The 15,296-nt window shown below is 47.3% G+C and overlaps 8 protein-coding genes across 8 annotated transcripts; 3 read left to right on the top strand and 5 right to left on the bottom strand.

Moving 5' to 3' along the window:
* Positions 1–986: 986 nt before the first annotated feature.
* Positions 987–2,586, top strand: FPOAC1_007809 (uncharacterized protein; the record flags this gene model as incomplete). The annotated part of the gene is made up of 2 exons (XM_044852259.1): positions 987–1,778; positions 1,831–2,586. 2 exons carry the CDS (start codon positions 987–989, stop codon positions 2,584–2,586), a joined length of 1,548 nt encoding a protein of 515 aa, XP_044704929.1.
* A 722-nt stretch (positions 2,587–3,308) lies between these two features.
* Positions 3,309–4,424, bottom strand: FPOAC1_007808 (uncharacterized protein; the record flags this gene model as incomplete). Its single annotated transcript, XM_044852258.1, has 1 exon — positions 3,309–4,424. One exon carries the CDS (start codon positions 4,422–4,424, stop codon positions 3,309–3,311), a length of 1,116 nt encoding a protein of 371 aa, XP_044704928.1.
* Positions 4,425–5,056: 632 nt separating this feature from the next.
* FPOAC1_007807 (uncharacterized protein) lies at positions 5,057–6,112 on the bottom strand (the record flags this gene model as incomplete). Its single annotated transcript, XM_044852257.1, has 1 exon — positions 5,057–6,112. One exon carries the CDS (start codon positions 6,110–6,112, stop codon positions 5,057–5,059), a length of 1,056 nt encoding a protein of 351 aa, XP_044704927.1.
* A 1,095-nt stretch (positions 6,113–7,207) lies between these two features.
* On the top strand, positions 7,208–7,615 carry FPOAC1_007806 (uncharacterized protein; the record flags this gene model as incomplete). Its single annotated transcript, XM_044852256.1, has 1 exon — positions 7,208–7,615. One exon carries the CDS (start codon positions 7,208–7,210, stop codon positions 7,613–7,615), a length of 408 nt encoding a protein of 135 aa, XP_044704926.1.
* Positions 7,616–9,442: 1,827 nt separating this feature from the next.
* Positions 9,443–10,336, bottom strand: FPOAC1_007805 (uncharacterized protein; the record flags this gene model as incomplete). Its single annotated transcript, XM_044852255.1, has 1 exon — positions 9,443–10,336. The coding sequence occupies one exon, from the start codon at positions 10,334–10,336 to the stop codon at positions 9,443–9,445; it is 894 nt and encodes a 297-aa protein (XP_044704925.1).
* A 74-nt stretch (positions 10,337–10,410) lies between these two features.
* FPOAC1_007804 (uncharacterized protein) lies at positions 10,411–11,801 on the bottom strand (the record flags this gene model as incomplete). The annotated part of the gene is made up of 4 exons (XM_044852254.1): positions 10,411–10,500; positions 10,559–10,630; positions 10,666–11,061; positions 11,151–11,801. 4 exons carry the CDS (start codon positions 11,799–11,801, stop codon positions 10,411–10,413), a joined length of 1,209 nt encoding a protein of 402 aa, XP_044704924.1.
* A 335-nt stretch (positions 11,802–12,136) lies between these two features.
* Positions 12,137–14,268, top strand: FPOAC1_007803 (uncharacterized protein; the record flags this gene model as incomplete). The annotated part of the gene is made up of 3 exons (XM_044852253.1): positions 12,137–12,293; positions 12,340–13,262; positions 13,306–14,268. 3 exons carry the CDS (start codon positions 12,137–12,139, stop codon positions 14,266–14,268), a joined length of 2,043 nt encoding a protein of 680 aa, XP_044704923.1.
* A 267-nt stretch (positions 14,269–14,535) lies between these two features.
* Positions 14,536–14,982, bottom strand: FPOAC1_007802 (uncharacterized protein; the record flags this gene model as incomplete). Its single annotated transcript, XM_044852252.1, has 1 exon — positions 14,536–14,982. One exon carries the CDS (start codon positions 14,980–14,982, stop codon positions 14,536–14,538), a length of 447 nt encoding a protein of 148 aa, XP_044704922.1.
* Positions 14,983–15,296: the final 314 nt, after the last annotated feature.

Raw genomic sequence — 15,296 nt, 5'->3', positions numbered from 1 at the left:
GAACCTCGCTTAGGAGTTCATTAGGGAAATTTGAATGCATCTTGGCTAATGTGATGGAAAAACTAATCACCATCAAAGACGGCGTCGTTGGCGTGAGGTTAGATTCTGCCGTCATTGACCACCTACCCGATATTGAGGCATCAATTACTTCTTAGAAACATTGACTGCAGGAAGCACATGAGATGAAATAAATGTCAGTTAATGACTTAGGCTATATTTAAAATACTGAATTAGTGAGTTGGAGGTTAACCTTTCTACCACCACTACCTTCTGTCTAATAAACACATATCAGTATCTCCAAAAGGTACTTGATACACATCATTAACAAAGTCTGTATCCCAATGCCAACCTCGTAGGCCAGTACTATGTTCCCTCGCGTCCAGATGCAAACCACTACGACGTCTCGGTTATTATTAATTTACTCTCCAAGTCTTTGGCATGCTAGATAGGAGGAGAAGAGAGAAAACGCGTCAGATCATCCATCCCCCCGGTCAACTTGGCTTTATAAGGAAAGATTTGCATTAGTGCACTACCCCCTTGCTAAGTCGCCGATCTCAATCCATTCACCAATTGTTTACGATATAATCATTTCACACTGTTATAATAACTACTTATAGCTATTACACAGTCTCAAGGCTTTTATGTCATGTTAATGGCTAGACAGTGATATCTGGACAGAGGGTTGTCAGTAGTAAAAACCGCGAAGATGACATTCAGGATAAAACAAATCAGACATGTTTATTATAACACTTTGACGCCACCAGTGTATCAAATATAAATTAATCAGGCCAGGGACCTTGTTCTTTCGTCAATCATTCTCCTGGTTTTCCAAGGAACCCCTTGCATGTGACGTAATAGGCAAAAGTAAAACTTAATTACCTAGTCCCTCCTGCTAGCGTATAAACTTTGAGGAACATCCACATCAATTCCCATCAACCATTTCCCGGCGAAATCGGGGCAAGAGGACATATTTTCTACTATCCAAAATGAATTCATGCCAAGTCGAACAAGTCAACAAGGCCCCAGAACTCGGGGACTTTCCCGACGAGATTCTGGACAAAATATTCAGCCACCTCCTAAACCCAAGAGAAAAACAACGCCTACTGTTAGATTGGCTTGGTCACATTTTTCAGGTTCGCGCAGTGTGTCGTCGCTGGAATAATATCGCTTCTGTACATCTACTACACACTTTGCCGCTCTGGCATACCGAAATCACTATAAATGACAAGTTCAGGGCGTGGCACAAACTCATTGACTCATTGCGAGTCAGGGACGCTGCTCGCCGCGTTGTCATCGACACAGTGGCTCATAGTAATCACTTCTTAAGTGATGAATGCTTAGTGCACAAGTGGCCTCAATCTTGGAAAGAGGGTGAATGGCCCGAGTTCCTATCTGCCATAAGTTTGACCCGCCATCTGCCCAACCTTGATGCGATAGAGGTGCGCTTCTCAGCAGCCTGCACCGGTCCCGAAGGAGAGCTTGAAGGAAGGCACCTGTCACGTTTTACAGGCCTGGAAATCACCGAGCCGGCGGAGACTCGCCTCTATACCCTCGAAGCCGTTGCGAAAGCTATGATCGAACGGACTAAACGCCATCAAAGCTTGAGACTGGTTGAAGAATTGGTTTTGGAGAATCTACAAAACATGCGTTTGAATAGAGATCTTGTGAAATATGTTTCATCTGAACATCTCAAGCGTCTACACATCAAAGTCACCCACGAGGGCGGGTCAACTATCGAAAAACGAAAAAAAAAGCAGTTCAACAATCTACCGGCAGGAGTTAACAGACTTTCCCTTCTATCTACAGAATACATTCCTCCGCGGGGCACAGAACAATCTTGTTGAATTAACACTCTCTGGTGAATACTGGGGCGCTATTCCAGGAGAATTCAACGGCGGTAAACTGTCATTTCCGACATTAAAGACTTTAACCTTGGAAGGTTTTGAAATTTTACGTCAAGATCAATTTGATTGGATATTACGGATAAGATCTCTTACAAGGCTGCATCTCCATTGCTGCCCAATTATTACCCATTGCCTTGTCTTTCAACCCGAGTTTGATTACTGGAATGTCAACCTACAAGGTTGGAAGAGAGTTCAGGATGCCAATTATGATCCCGCGACACATCCTGACCGATATAAGGTGCCTCATGAACCAGACCTTGACGCACTTGAGCCTGGCTGGTATGTTAACCCCTTGAGGTGGAACACTCTATTTGACAGTATCTGCGAAAATCTGCCTCTATTAGAGGACTTTACTTTTGATGCGCAGAGGTGGGCAAACTACTTTCGTCACATTGAAAACCCTTTCAACGAGGACATGATGACATTCCGATATGTGGGGTTCGCCCACAAACGGCGTTGCCTCCAAAGCGTATCGCTTTATCTTGATGAGACTATGGACGAGTGTAATTATGTGCAGGACGATATGCTAGGGAAACCAAAAGAAATAATCAAGGTGGCTGAACCGGCGGATCGCCAGGCGCTGGACAAGCTGCTCCAAACAATTCAAGAGCGGCGCAATGGGAAGCATGCCTCTGTGGAAGACGATAACCCCAGGGATCTAAAACGAATCAGATATAACTGATGTGATTGAGCCTGTGATAAGCCCAGCGCTGAGGAGTCTACTGCCATCCCGGTTGACAAAATGGAAATGGCCCCAAAAGGATCTGGTGTGTGTTGATCTGATTTTGTTCCTAACAGTCATTCATTACTGAGACACGATCTGTCCGAGTACTCTGAATTTAGCTACATTTACAATATCTAATACATTCCCTTGATTGATCTCATTTGCAACTGCCTCTGGTAACAAGAAGCGAGATATCACTGTAGCGCAACGAATACAAACGCCCAGACACCTATATACTTTATATTCTTGGAAAGACCATATTGCTGTGGTATCTTATGCCGGTTTGCTTTCAATCTAATCATCCAAAAAGAGATGCAAGCTAAAGTGTTATAATAGCTTACGATATAAAGCTTGACTTGAAACTGGGTGGGAGGGGGCCTGGTTGGCTATATAGGAAGAATAAATAATTCAAATTGGAAGCTTGAATCTAGTGGAGCGACCTGTGAAGCTGTGAAGTTGAGTGGAAGTCTTGGTAGCAGGAGTGAAATATTGAGTTACTATTGGGATCTGTGCAAGTCGCGAATTGACATCTAGTAGCAGTTGAGTGATATTGTTATTCACCGTGATTGAATTGAGTGTTGGAATATAAACTCCACCTTTACTTCGAGTGAATCTCTTGAAAATATATTTCATGACAGTAACGGCTTCCAATCAGGCAATGCTATACACAAACAAGCCCTTCACGCAAATCGATCAAGTCCAAAGTTTTCCAAAATCGGATCTTTCTCCCCCGTCAAAATCAGCTTACTCAAAAGCTCACCAACAAGAGCACCGTTGGTAACACCAGAGTGCATAGCAGCAACGCTCGACCCCTCCAACCCAGTCTCTCCAAGGATAGGCAGACCATCTTCCGGCAGAACTCGGTGTCCGACGGTGTAGTGACTATACTCGAGTTCTTCTCCGCCGACAACTGCCTTTTGAAGTTTGGCAAAAAGCTCTCGAGCTTGTGTTTCCGCATCGTCGCCGAGATCACCACCTGCATAGCTGGATCCAAAACGAAGAGCCCCTTCGACTGTTTGACGGATGTGAAGTTCTGGTGCGTTGATGACGCCGTTAATGAGTCTTTTAGACGTTGGTTTTGTGTTTACCAAAAGTCCTTCTGAGCTGTCGAGAGGCAGCTTGATGTTTTCTGTTGCGAGCAAGGCGACACTTCCCAGACCAGCAGCGACGACAACATGATCAGCAGCAAGAGTCTCGCCGGAATCCAGGACAACACCACTAACACGACCCTCAGTCTTGACAAAACCCTTTGCTCTTGTTTCGACAACTTTTCCTCCTCTTTCTTCGACTTGAGAAATCATCTGACGAGCTGCTATCTCTGCTTCAAGAGCTCCCTCTTGTCCATACGCAAGACCCCATTCCGGCAGAATAGTCTCTTCGATATGAGGTTCAATCTCAGAAATCTCTGTTTTGTCGACACGAATAACATCGTAACCCCAAGCTGAAGCATTGACCTTTTCAGCTTCGAGTTCCTCGGGTGATTTATCCCAAGTAGTTGTGCCTCCCCAAGAAATCGGAAGCGAGTCGAGGGCTTGCTCAATTTCTTTCCATCGCTTCATAGAACGAAGACGAAAGTCATAGTAAAACTTTTTGTCTGTCGATGCGGCGTTGATCCATGCGAATGAGTTGGGTGTTGCCACGCCACCGATATCTTCAGCTATGACAGTAACATTGGTTTCGGATGACAAGTGCCAGGCGATGGAGGCTCCGACGATACCACCACCGATAACGACAACGTTGGAGTGTGCTACTTCGCTCATCTTGGCTGACTTTTGAGGTTTGTGAGGCTCTTCCATTTTCGTGGTTGATGATGGTTTATAAGTTGCAGATGTGATTGACCCCGCCTTTACCGGAGACCATTAATATCTCCGAAAGACGAATAGAAAATAATCGGGGGAAGTGATAAGTATGTTGCATGAAATATGGAGTTTGACTTGTTAACCTACTTTGTCAGGAAAAGATCGGTGTAATCACGCAATCGTGCTGCATTGCTTTGTATCATCGTCTTGATGCCAAGAAAGAGTCATATCTGACTAGGCGAAGTTCTTGAATAGGAAGGTCCATCATCTTGTTCCCCACGGTAAACAGTTATTCAAATTCAGATAAACAAATCTCATACCGGGATCTCATTCAGACTGAACCCTGTCCAAGCCTTCAATATGGGCTTCTTGTTAACCTTGCTGCCGAGCTCGTTGAATTGTTTACTGGCAGGTGCGTCAGTCATCCTTCGCCGTTGCAAGTTGATCCAAGATGTCTTGTACGCCCCCAAGAGTTCCGCATGAGCTTCCAAGATAGAAATTCTAGAGAACATTTCGCTTCATATACCTTTCCCCCCCATCCAAATTATCATTCCTTTTTGCAACTTCATGCATATAGTGGCTAATCCTCTGAGGCCCCGAGACCAGGTCCTGTTAGAGCTATACTCTGGCTATAAAATATCAGCAGGTATATTCCATCCGCATCTTCGGAAGTCCTCCATTCTGTAAGCCCTGATTGGTAGCTCGGGTGGCCTTTTGCTGCCTTCATCACTCGTTCTCCACAAGAGCTGCGCTTGTTCACACCACTGGAAATGTTTCAAAAAGCCATCTCGCGCATACACTTTGTCTCGAGCATTGGCCAGCCATTCGTTGGGTCCGAGGCGGGCGATGCTTATTCCAAGAGCAAGCTCACATCCAGCGCATGACACTCCATATTCCACATCGCCAGTTGTTTTATCATAATATGGAAGCGCACACGACCCCATGAAATTATATTTCATTATTCGTTCAAAATCGCTTTGACCTCGTACAGGTAATGGTTGCCTGCAAATCAAACTGGCCTGGTGAATGGAAACGACAGTGACGCGGGATTTGAGCACTTTGTCATCCAGCGTATATTCTCCTGGTAAGGTCTTGAACGAATTCATTTGGGCCAATTCGGCTTTGTTGATGCGGAACTGTTTCCGGACGGAGGCAAGAGTTCGCACTCGGATCTCGGGAGCGTCCCTGAGGCAATCGAAGCAGCATCGTTTCCAGGTCAAGAGAGACATAAATCCACCAAATTCGCCGCAAAGGCTGCAGACCTTGGTGCAGAGAGCGTCGTAAAAGTCGGATAGAGAAACTTGGAGGGCAATTCGTGTTCGTAATAAGGCGCAGAAAAGGTTTAGTCCATGTGAGACTAGCACCTGGTACTTCTTCAGTGAGTCTATCGTCTGTCTCGATCTCAGATTCGTTTGTCGAAGCTTGAGCAAGGAGTATAGATCGAGACGGAACAAGATGTCATGCAAGAGCTCGGTCGGTAGCTGGTCGAGTGAACCGAGTCCCGCATTTGAAGTCCGTTGGAAGGGTGTTGCTATCCATGGACGAACATCGTCGTGTTCGCTAGGTGTGAACCAGATGACGGAGGAGAAGTACGGCCTGCGGTGGTAGGAAGCGGTTCGTACGATGGCATCGGCTTGTTCTTTGTTGAATTGGTATTCTGTGGCGGATAAATATCCTGGAGGCATGGAGGAAGCCATCAGTGTGGGAACCCGTACGTTTGAGTGAGAGAATCGCGGGTTGTAGTGGAGGTTGTTAGTGGGGGGTGTGAGAGAAGCGCTAGAGAGCTTCCGTCTTCAGTGGCTAAAGTGCGTAACAGCCTAACGCAATTAAAACTCCACCAATGTGTAAGTGAATGCGAGCAGATAGAGCGATTTTAAACAAACGAGCCTTGGGCCCATGAAATTGAGCGAGTTTGTCTTGAGGTCGATCGGTGACGAGTAGATGCCTTGGATGACTGATCGAGGTTGCAAGAGGAAAAGGGTGCTGTTGTCTGTACGGCTCGACACACGCTTCTTTTATAAGTCATAGCCGACATTATAGAGTTAAAGAGTCACGTATAGGTTAGAAAATAAGACTTGACAGAAACCTTACTTTGATAATTTATTAAAAATTTAATCCGCGCAGATAGATTAATATTTGTTGATAACCGAGATAAAACTGAGAAGGCCTGGGCGAAAGCCCAAGTACCTAGTCGAAATAAACAAATCATGATTAACAAATTCGATAAAGCTGCACACCGAAAACGCCAGTATACTTGGAAGCCAAAACCATAAACTATCAATGAAAAGCTTTAATAAAACTAAAAAGGCGCAGGCGGAAGCTACAAGATCCGAAAATTGATTGTTAAAATACAATGGAGGCTCATGTGAGGGTTTGCGAGCCTTTGAACGATTCTCTGTACGGCTGTATTGCTTCCAAGTTGACACCCATCATATTAACCAAGATTCAATAGCCGGCATAGTTTAAGGGAAAGTTCCATGGCTTCAGAGTTTAGGGGCGATTGGATTTCTGTAGCTGGAACTGAAGACGATTGAGGCCAAATTTTCATTCCTATTATAGTTATATGCTGCGCTCACTCTTGGTCTAGGTAGTCGTTGCGATTTGACTGATGACAAACCTATGTAAGCAGTGTGGTAAGCTTTGTCTAATCATCCATCAGCACAAATGGGCATCGCAATTGTACAATACTCTTAAATAGCGCGGTAAACCCTCTGATTCTCTTACAATAGTTAACTTTCTCATCTCAAACCTATCACGATAACAGCCGCAGCCAAGCAACAATGACAGAATCAACCACTTCCAAAGCTGAAGAGTATAGATCTCTTTACCAAAAATACCTCGAATGCTGCAATGCACACGACTTTGAAGGCATGAAAACCTTTTACAAGTCCCCTCTCAACGTCATGGACAAACCACTAGACCCAGACGACGTTGTTGCCCAGTTTAGACCTCTAGTGGTTGCATTTCCCGACTGGAAGTGGGAACTACGACGTCTAGTTATCGAAGGCGATTATCTTTCGCTGCATTTCAGAATCACTGGAACGCACAAGGGTGAATTTCGAGGATATCAACCTACCGGACGCAAGGTGGAAACTACAGAGTTTACTCTCTATCATGTTGTTGATGGCAAGTTTGCAGAGGTTTGGGATTTGGTTGACTTTGAGGCAATGGTTGAGCAGATCAAATGAGGCTATGGGATACAAGGTTCCAGAACAGATACAATATTCTACAATAGACGAGCGCTTATCCGTTTCGACCAACACGTTGTTAGCTGTCTTTACAAATTTAATTCTGGATACGTCGGACCCAGTCATCCAGAAGAAACAAGTTGAGATTTTACTTAGGGTATTTCTGCATATAATCAGTTAACGCTTTCGGAGTTATTGCCGCTAACTTTCATATTAAAAACAAAACGCTGCATAGACGCATTCTCGACAGTGATTCATTATCAAATTCCCAGCCATTCTAAACAGTAATTCATTATCAAAGTCCTAGCCAGATTATATGTATGCTCCTTTTCCTCAAGAGTCCTACGCGTATACCTCCTACAACTTTCATCAAAGGCAGGAGCGCCTTCTTACTCAAGGGACCACAGGGGTTGACAAATCAATCAGATCCTCTTGCCTCTCAAGCAGCGCTCAGGCAGACCAACGAAAACCAGGCGTTGCTTGATCTATCGCCGCGACGCTAGGAGGCAGGCACTACTACGCAGTTTCCGAGACTGAGCGTCATTTCGGTTCTTACAGCAGGCGCTCCCTAGGCTCCAGAACCAAGGGGTTATCTTCTACCTCACCACGTCCTCCATTTGAAAAGTTCTCTCCTCAACAAACCAAGTCTTTAACAGATCATCTGCCAATACTGTCTATACCATCAACGCTATCAACGCTATCTAGTGGGTAGCAGAAAAAATGACCTCCTAAGTCTTAGGATACAAAAATAAATAGCCTAAGAGCTATAGGCTAAGGAGCATAAAGTGGCCCACTAATTATGTCTCTTATGCTTCCAGCGGCCAATTTTTCTGATACCCTGAGGGCTATCAACGCTATCAACGCTATCAATAGCTTCTATACTGTCTACACTATCAAACGCTGCAAGGTAAGTTAGACAGCCTCCAAAGTGAGACCATCAGTATCACTAACTAAATCTCTATCGCTAGCTTTACAATGTGCACCTCAACATTTATCATCTACTTGTGTGGTTGCAAAAAAGACACCGGTTTTACGCAGTGCGAGGCCCGCAGGGGGACAAACGTCAAATGCAATAATGTGGCTAAAACACAAGATCGAGATCCAGGTCACTATTGCCTGTGACACCTTGTGAAGCCGGATGCGGCCATGACGTGCACGCGAAATGGACAGCCCCAGCAACAAACAGCAACACATGATATGTGAAGGCGCATAGGACAGTGGGGAATGAGAATGGAATTAGGACAATATAGTTTATAACCAGGGTTGTTATCCCCTAGTGGGTAGCAGAAAAAATGTCCTCCTAAGTCTTAGGTTACAAAAATAAGTAGTCTAAGAGCTATAGTCTAAAGAGCATAAAGTGGCCCACTGATTTCGTCTCTTAGGCTTACAGCGGCCAATTTTTCTGATACCCTGAGGATCCCATCAAGGTGCTTACTATTTCGTTTCTCAAAATCAATCGTGTGCCACTATACCGTGATATTCCACCATTCAACGACTGGGTAAGGTAAACTAGGTACTCGTTGGCTAGCCGGGAGGGGGTGCCAACTAAGCAAGCTTAGTTGGCCACAAAAGTATGAGACAAGGCGAAAAGTGTGAGACATCCCGGAAGATGCCCACTTGGCGTGATTTGCACCAAAATACCATTTTTTTCAATCAAATGACACTCAAATCTTGTCAAAATAGGCTCAAACTGATGAAAAGGCGTAGTTTGAAGCTTCTATTGATTTATTGGCTATTTCAGAGTGGGAGAAATGACTGCGACGGCTCTGGTGATGCTCTGGCAAGGGAAACAGCTTCCCTGCCAAAATGTGCCGTATATCTGTTTTCTTAGCCAATAAGGCTATCTTCTTGTGCCGTTCTTATTCCCCTGATGATATCACGAAGTGACTCATGAAGCTGCGTGTGGTGTTGATAGGGACAAGGAGTTGAGGGAAGTGTAGGTAGTGATGACTCAGAGTCAGGTGCACAGGGCGGCGATGAGGGCATCTCGACTTCGCTGCCGCCGGCGACTTCAATTACAGGAAGAATCTCGTCTTCTTCATCCATTTCCTCGTGCTCGTGTGCTTGTGTGAGGTTGAAAGTGACCGTATCATCACTGTGAGGGAGGCCGGTGAGATCAACGGCGCTGAGGGGCTTCGCGGCATACTGTGCCTTGCGGATAGCTTCACGCACATCATCAGGGAGTTGTGTATCTATCATATAGCCGTCAGTCTCTTCTTTCAGTGCTTGAGTCATTTGTGAACGCTGTGTATCCATAGATAAATAGTCATATTGCTTCCCTGTGTGCTCCAACCACTGCTTGAACTGCAGCCTCTTTGGTATGCCGTTGACGATAACTTCTTTATTCTCTCGCCACTCATCCTTGAGGCGGTTCATCTCCTTGATGATGACAGATCGTGTGAATCGTATACCCTGCTTATGTTGCTTCTTCTTATCGTCGGCGATAGCCTCCTCTTGTTGATCTCGCAGATCTTGCAGCGATACTGTAGGAATAAGGTCAGAGACAGTCTTTGCGCGGCGGCCTCGCTTTCTCTCGTGATACCGCTTTTCGATGCGAGTTCTTCGATCATCCACGTACTTTTTGATAACATCCTCAAGCACCACAGCTTCATGAACGATGTTGCGAATGTGCCGGAGCCCTGCGAGCGTAGGAGAACTGAGGATATCGTGATATCGCTCGCCGATGGTCTCGGCGGTGCTGGAAGCGGCGTGAAATCGCATATCTGAGGGAAGAAGTGAGAAATGAGCAGGCGTGAAGGTCTTCTTCTTCTTGAGCTGCTTCCTGAGAAGATATTCTATGGCAGGTCGGTCTGTGGGAGGGTAGATGCCCGTTTTTGGAAGCCCGAGATGATGTGAGCGGCAGTGAAGCCTTCATTAAAGATCTCCTGATTTTGGTGAGAAAAGGGGCCTTTTTCGGTGAAGGCTGATTAAGAAGGCACATACCTGAAAAGCTCCTGCAAAGGCACGCCGGCCAAAGGTAAGATTTCCCTTCCGCAACGCCTCACGAAGCTTCTTCTGATGCGCTTCCTTCAGAATTGAAATACGCCTACATCCATTGGCTGGAGTATATGCGTTGAATGAGGCGGAAGAAATGCTACGAGAATATTGAACTTTATCATATATTCTCGTAATTCGAATGAGCCGTGGCCTGTGAAGCCGTCGATAACGAGCAGCCGCCATACAGCCTCATCATCAGGCCTCGCCGCGGGAGGCATATCGTGAGTAACCAAGCGGTTATTTGTATCCTGAAGGTGCTCATTACACCCAAACCACTCTTCAAAATCAAGCTGACGTTTCTGTACAGTAGCAGATTTCTCCCACGAGCATCGGTTGAAGTGCTTCGCCCACTCGAGCGTTATCGCCGCACTTGAGAATGCCGAGTCTGACTGAGCGAAGCGCATATCAGGATCGCCTTCAATGAACGCCCACTCAAGCGTTGGCAACGACTTGAAGATCAGCCAGGGGGCGTTGTTGCGCCGGCTGCGTTGCCTGAGCCGATGACTGTGCAAGTCTCGCGATCTTGCGGAGAAAATACCTCTGTTGCTGACTTCTTCTTGGTGCGTACAACGAGGCATTCCATCTTATCTCGTAGCATTCCGACTCTAACTCCTGCTTCATCTGCATTCCAGGTCTCTGATGCACCGATATTGTACTTCGTCATCACATCGCTGAGGCGTTGGAACCACTCCTTCGTATCATCAACGCCGCCTTCCTCATATTCGGCACGCGAAGCTTCTCTCGACTTCAATATCGATTTCGCAAGCTCAGGATGATCATCGCGGAAGCGAGAGTACCACATCTTGCTCACAGGTCTCGCATCAGGATCACGGCGGCGCCGCAGAGTAAGTGCTGCATCTTCTATTTCCCACTTGGAGGCAGGCAGGCCTGACTTTTCCATCCAGATGATATAACACACGATAGCTTCTTCTTCCTCATCCGTGAGTTGCCGCGGGCGCCCCATCTTAGGATCGACAACATCCTCATAATCTACGGTATTCGCAGCCTCAAGTCTCTTGACGATGCGGCCGATAGATGCACGAGCAGAGCCGGCATATCGAGCTTCAGCAGCACGAAGAGTCAGTGGCTTCTTTCGGCGGCCGGCAGCATCACGATTGAGACCGCGGCGAAGTCGCTGGCGTGAAAGAACAACGGCCTGAGCAGCTCTCAGATTTGATTGTGAGGGCATAATTTTGATGGACGTGATATATGACTTTTTTACTGATTGATGTCCTAGAAATCATTGGTTTTGGCGGGCAAAAGTCATGATTTTGCGACAGCAGCCTGTGCGGGGTTGTCTCACACTTTTCGCCTTGTCTCATACTTTTGTGGCCAACTAAGCTTGCTTAGTTGGCACCCCCTCCCGGCTAGCCAACGAGTACTAACCTTAGTATGGGCATGGTCCGTGTAAGTCGGCGTTGGTGGGGCTTATCGATAAGCGAAGCTCAACGTGAAATTGTCGATAACTATCGGCCCACATACATCTTCATGCCTCAATTGACTCAGACATAGCTCTTCGCCGCAATGGTGCTCCCTCTCGCCCGCTGTCGCGCTTCATTGCGCTATGGGACATGCACGAGACCTCTGTCACTCCTACGCACGCGACAATGCCCCCGAAACTTTACCCAAAGCTCAATTGTCGCAGCTGCACGTAGCGACATCCTCAGCGCCTGGGACAAGTGTATGTTCTTCTCTGTCACTATTGATCTGCTTCCTGACATGCGCAGATAGCAACTCCGATATCCCTCTTGATCTCGGCAGCAGCGAAAAATGCGTCGGCTTCTTGAGCAAACGAAGAACAATCCACAAACAACTCGCATTCGCAGACCTTACCACACCTTCGGGCGAAACCATCCAAATATGCTCCGACGCAAAGAAAGACGCCAACGCGCACGCCCTCTTCACAAAAATCCCCGCATATAGTCCCGTCGTCATCAGTGTCAGTGGCCAGGCCGAGCCAGCCGATAACACATCCAAAACGACAGTCTACCTCAAAGACATTCGAGCTTTAAATACCGTCCCTCAAAACCTCATCGTTACACCCGAAGTCCAATTCCCTCCCAAAAAGCGCCACTACCAGATCCGATTCCACCAAGAGCTACAAGAGAGACTCAAGTTTAGGTCATGGCTAAAGGGACAGTTGACCAAGGGCTTGCAAGAGAAGGGATTCACGGATATCGAAACACCAACACTGTTCAAGTCGACGCCCGAAGGTGCAAGGGAATTCTTGGTGCCGACTCGTCAGCGCGGCAAGGCGTATGCGCTGAACCAAAGTCCTCAGCAATACAAGCAGACACTCATGGCTAGCGGTGTCTCGAGGTACATGCAGTGGGCGCGATGTTTCCGTGATGAGGATAGTCGGGCGGATCGTCAACCCGAGTTTACACAGCTTGATATGGAGTGGTCATTTGCAGGCGCATCAAAGGTGAGACAGGATGTGAATGACATTATTCTGTCCGCTCTAGAGGCACTGCGACCGGCACATAGCTACAAGGAGATCCGTGGAGAGCGTATTCCTGTGCTGTCCGAGATCCCCCAAGGCGAACGTCCAGCAGACGAGCCTGTAGCGCATACGTTTACAACCCTCAAGTTCCAAGACTGTATATCGTCGTATGGAAGCGACAAGCCGGATTTGCGCATCCCCAACAAGGTACGTTGTTCTAAAGCCTTCATGACTATAGTTAACTGTCTAGATCCACGCACTCCCCGATCTCGAACCATACAAACAATTCGTCAGCATGATCACCCATCTGGAAGATCCCTTAATAGAAGCTTTCACGTTCCCCATCTCGACAGAAGACCCCAACGAAGCGCGCAAGTTGGTCACCAAGTTTATGGACAACCTACCAAGCTCACTAGCCGACAACCCCGATGGAAAGCCTCAAATTCTAGTGTGCGACAGAAAAGCACCCCTCCAAGGTTTCTCGTCGCTTGGTTTCGAGTTCCAAGACGTTGTCGATCTTGTGGCAGGGGATAAGGGTGTTGAGCAGGGTGACCTGGTCGTCTTTCAAGCACGCGAAAAACCCAAGGGCCAATACTGTTCTGGATCCACCAAGATAGGCGATGTTCGAATTGCGCTATGGAAGTTCCTTGTCGAAGAAGGACAAATGGAGACGCCTCGCCTCGGGGATCCAGGATCATTGCAGTTCGTCTGGGTGACAGACTTTCCCATGTTCAAGCCCACCGAGAAAGGCGAGCCAGGCCAAGAAGGCGCCGCAGGTATCGCAGCATCACACCACCCCTTCACAGCGCCTCTCTCAAAAGCCGACCTCGAACTCCTCTTCACCGACCCTCTTCAAGCCAAGAGCGCAGCCTACGATCTCGTTCTCAATGGTGTGGAGGTCGGAGGCGGTAGCGAACGTATCCACATCGCGTCGGTACAAAAGTTCATCATGAGTGACGTTCTACAAATGACAGATAAACGAATTGGTGACTTTGCGCATCTGTTTGAGGCTTTGGAATCTGGATGTCCGCCACATGCCGGGTTTGCGTTGGGCTTTGATCGACTTGTAGCGTTGTTGACGGATACGGCGACGGTAAGGGATGTGATTGCGTTTCCCAAGACGATGAAGGGAGAGGATCCTTTTGTTAAATCTCCTAGTCGATTGACGGATGAGCAACTCGAGCCCTATGGGTTGCAGTTGCGGAGAGAGTGAGTAGCTGTTGTCTTGGAACTAGTATCACATGTATTATAGAAGCATTCACCATGTACAAGCATACATCAGCATTCACATACATATTCAGGTCAAGATGTAAAATAGTTTGAAAGTGGTTCATTGTCCTAGTCATTATCCCTCCGAGCCAGATCCGCACATTCTATGTGATACCAGTCTATGCCCTAGGGTCCCAAACTCCGATTGCTTGTGAAAGAAATGTACATGCTGCGTAAGGTATCTTTGCGATCGAAAAGAGAAACAAGTCGCTTAAGCGAGGAAGAAGCCAAAGGCGGTAACACCAATAGCAGCCATCATGGCAACAACACCGGACTGGCCGAGGCTAGCAGCAGCGTTGTCATCGTCGTCGTTGGCAGCGGCAGAGGCGCTGGCGGAAGCACCACTGATAGCAGCCTCGATCTTGGTGCTGGCGGCATCGGCCTTTGTGGAAGCCCACTTGCCAGCGTCACTGTAGTTGTCCTGAACCCAGGTCTTGGCATCACCGCCTTCTTCGGAAGCCCACTGCTGGACCTTGTCGGCGTTGGTCTTGGCCCACTCCTCAACGTTGGTGACCTTTTCTCCGGCCTTGGTTTCGGCCCAGTTCTTGAGGTCGTCGCCGAGATCACGACGGAGGACGGCGGGCTGGGTGACTTGGGGGGCAGCCTCAGAGGCGACGAGGCCAGCGGCAGCGAGAATAACGACCTTGGTGAAGAGCATGATGAAGGTTTGGAGTTTTGTTGGTGGTTAAAGGTTGAAGGTTGAAAGTAGTGTTGTTATTGAGGTAAAGTAGATGTGATTGTTTGTTGTGATGATGAAAGAAGTAGAGAAACAGCAGGTCCTCCCCTTGATATAGATTTCTGTAATTTCCTGTACGCCCAAGCTCAAGCTACCTAGACCGCTGTGGCTGCCTTCATTGACAGCAAGGTTGGGGACTAAGACAGGCCCTGCATGAATGCCACGGCTGAACTGCGTCATGTTCCACCTGTAAGCCCCTGTTTCTGTTTTATTTCCAACCAATGAGACACTGATAT

This window comes from Fusarium poae, chromosome 3, assembly GCF_019609905.1.
Source record: "Fusarium poae strain DAOMC 252244 chromosome 3, whole genome shotgun sequence".
Taxonomy (NCBI): Eukaryota; Fungi; Ascomycota; class Sordariomycetes; order Hypocreales; family Nectriaceae; genus Fusarium; species Fusarium poae.
This window is presented reverse-complemented; position numbering and strand designations above follow the sequence as displayed.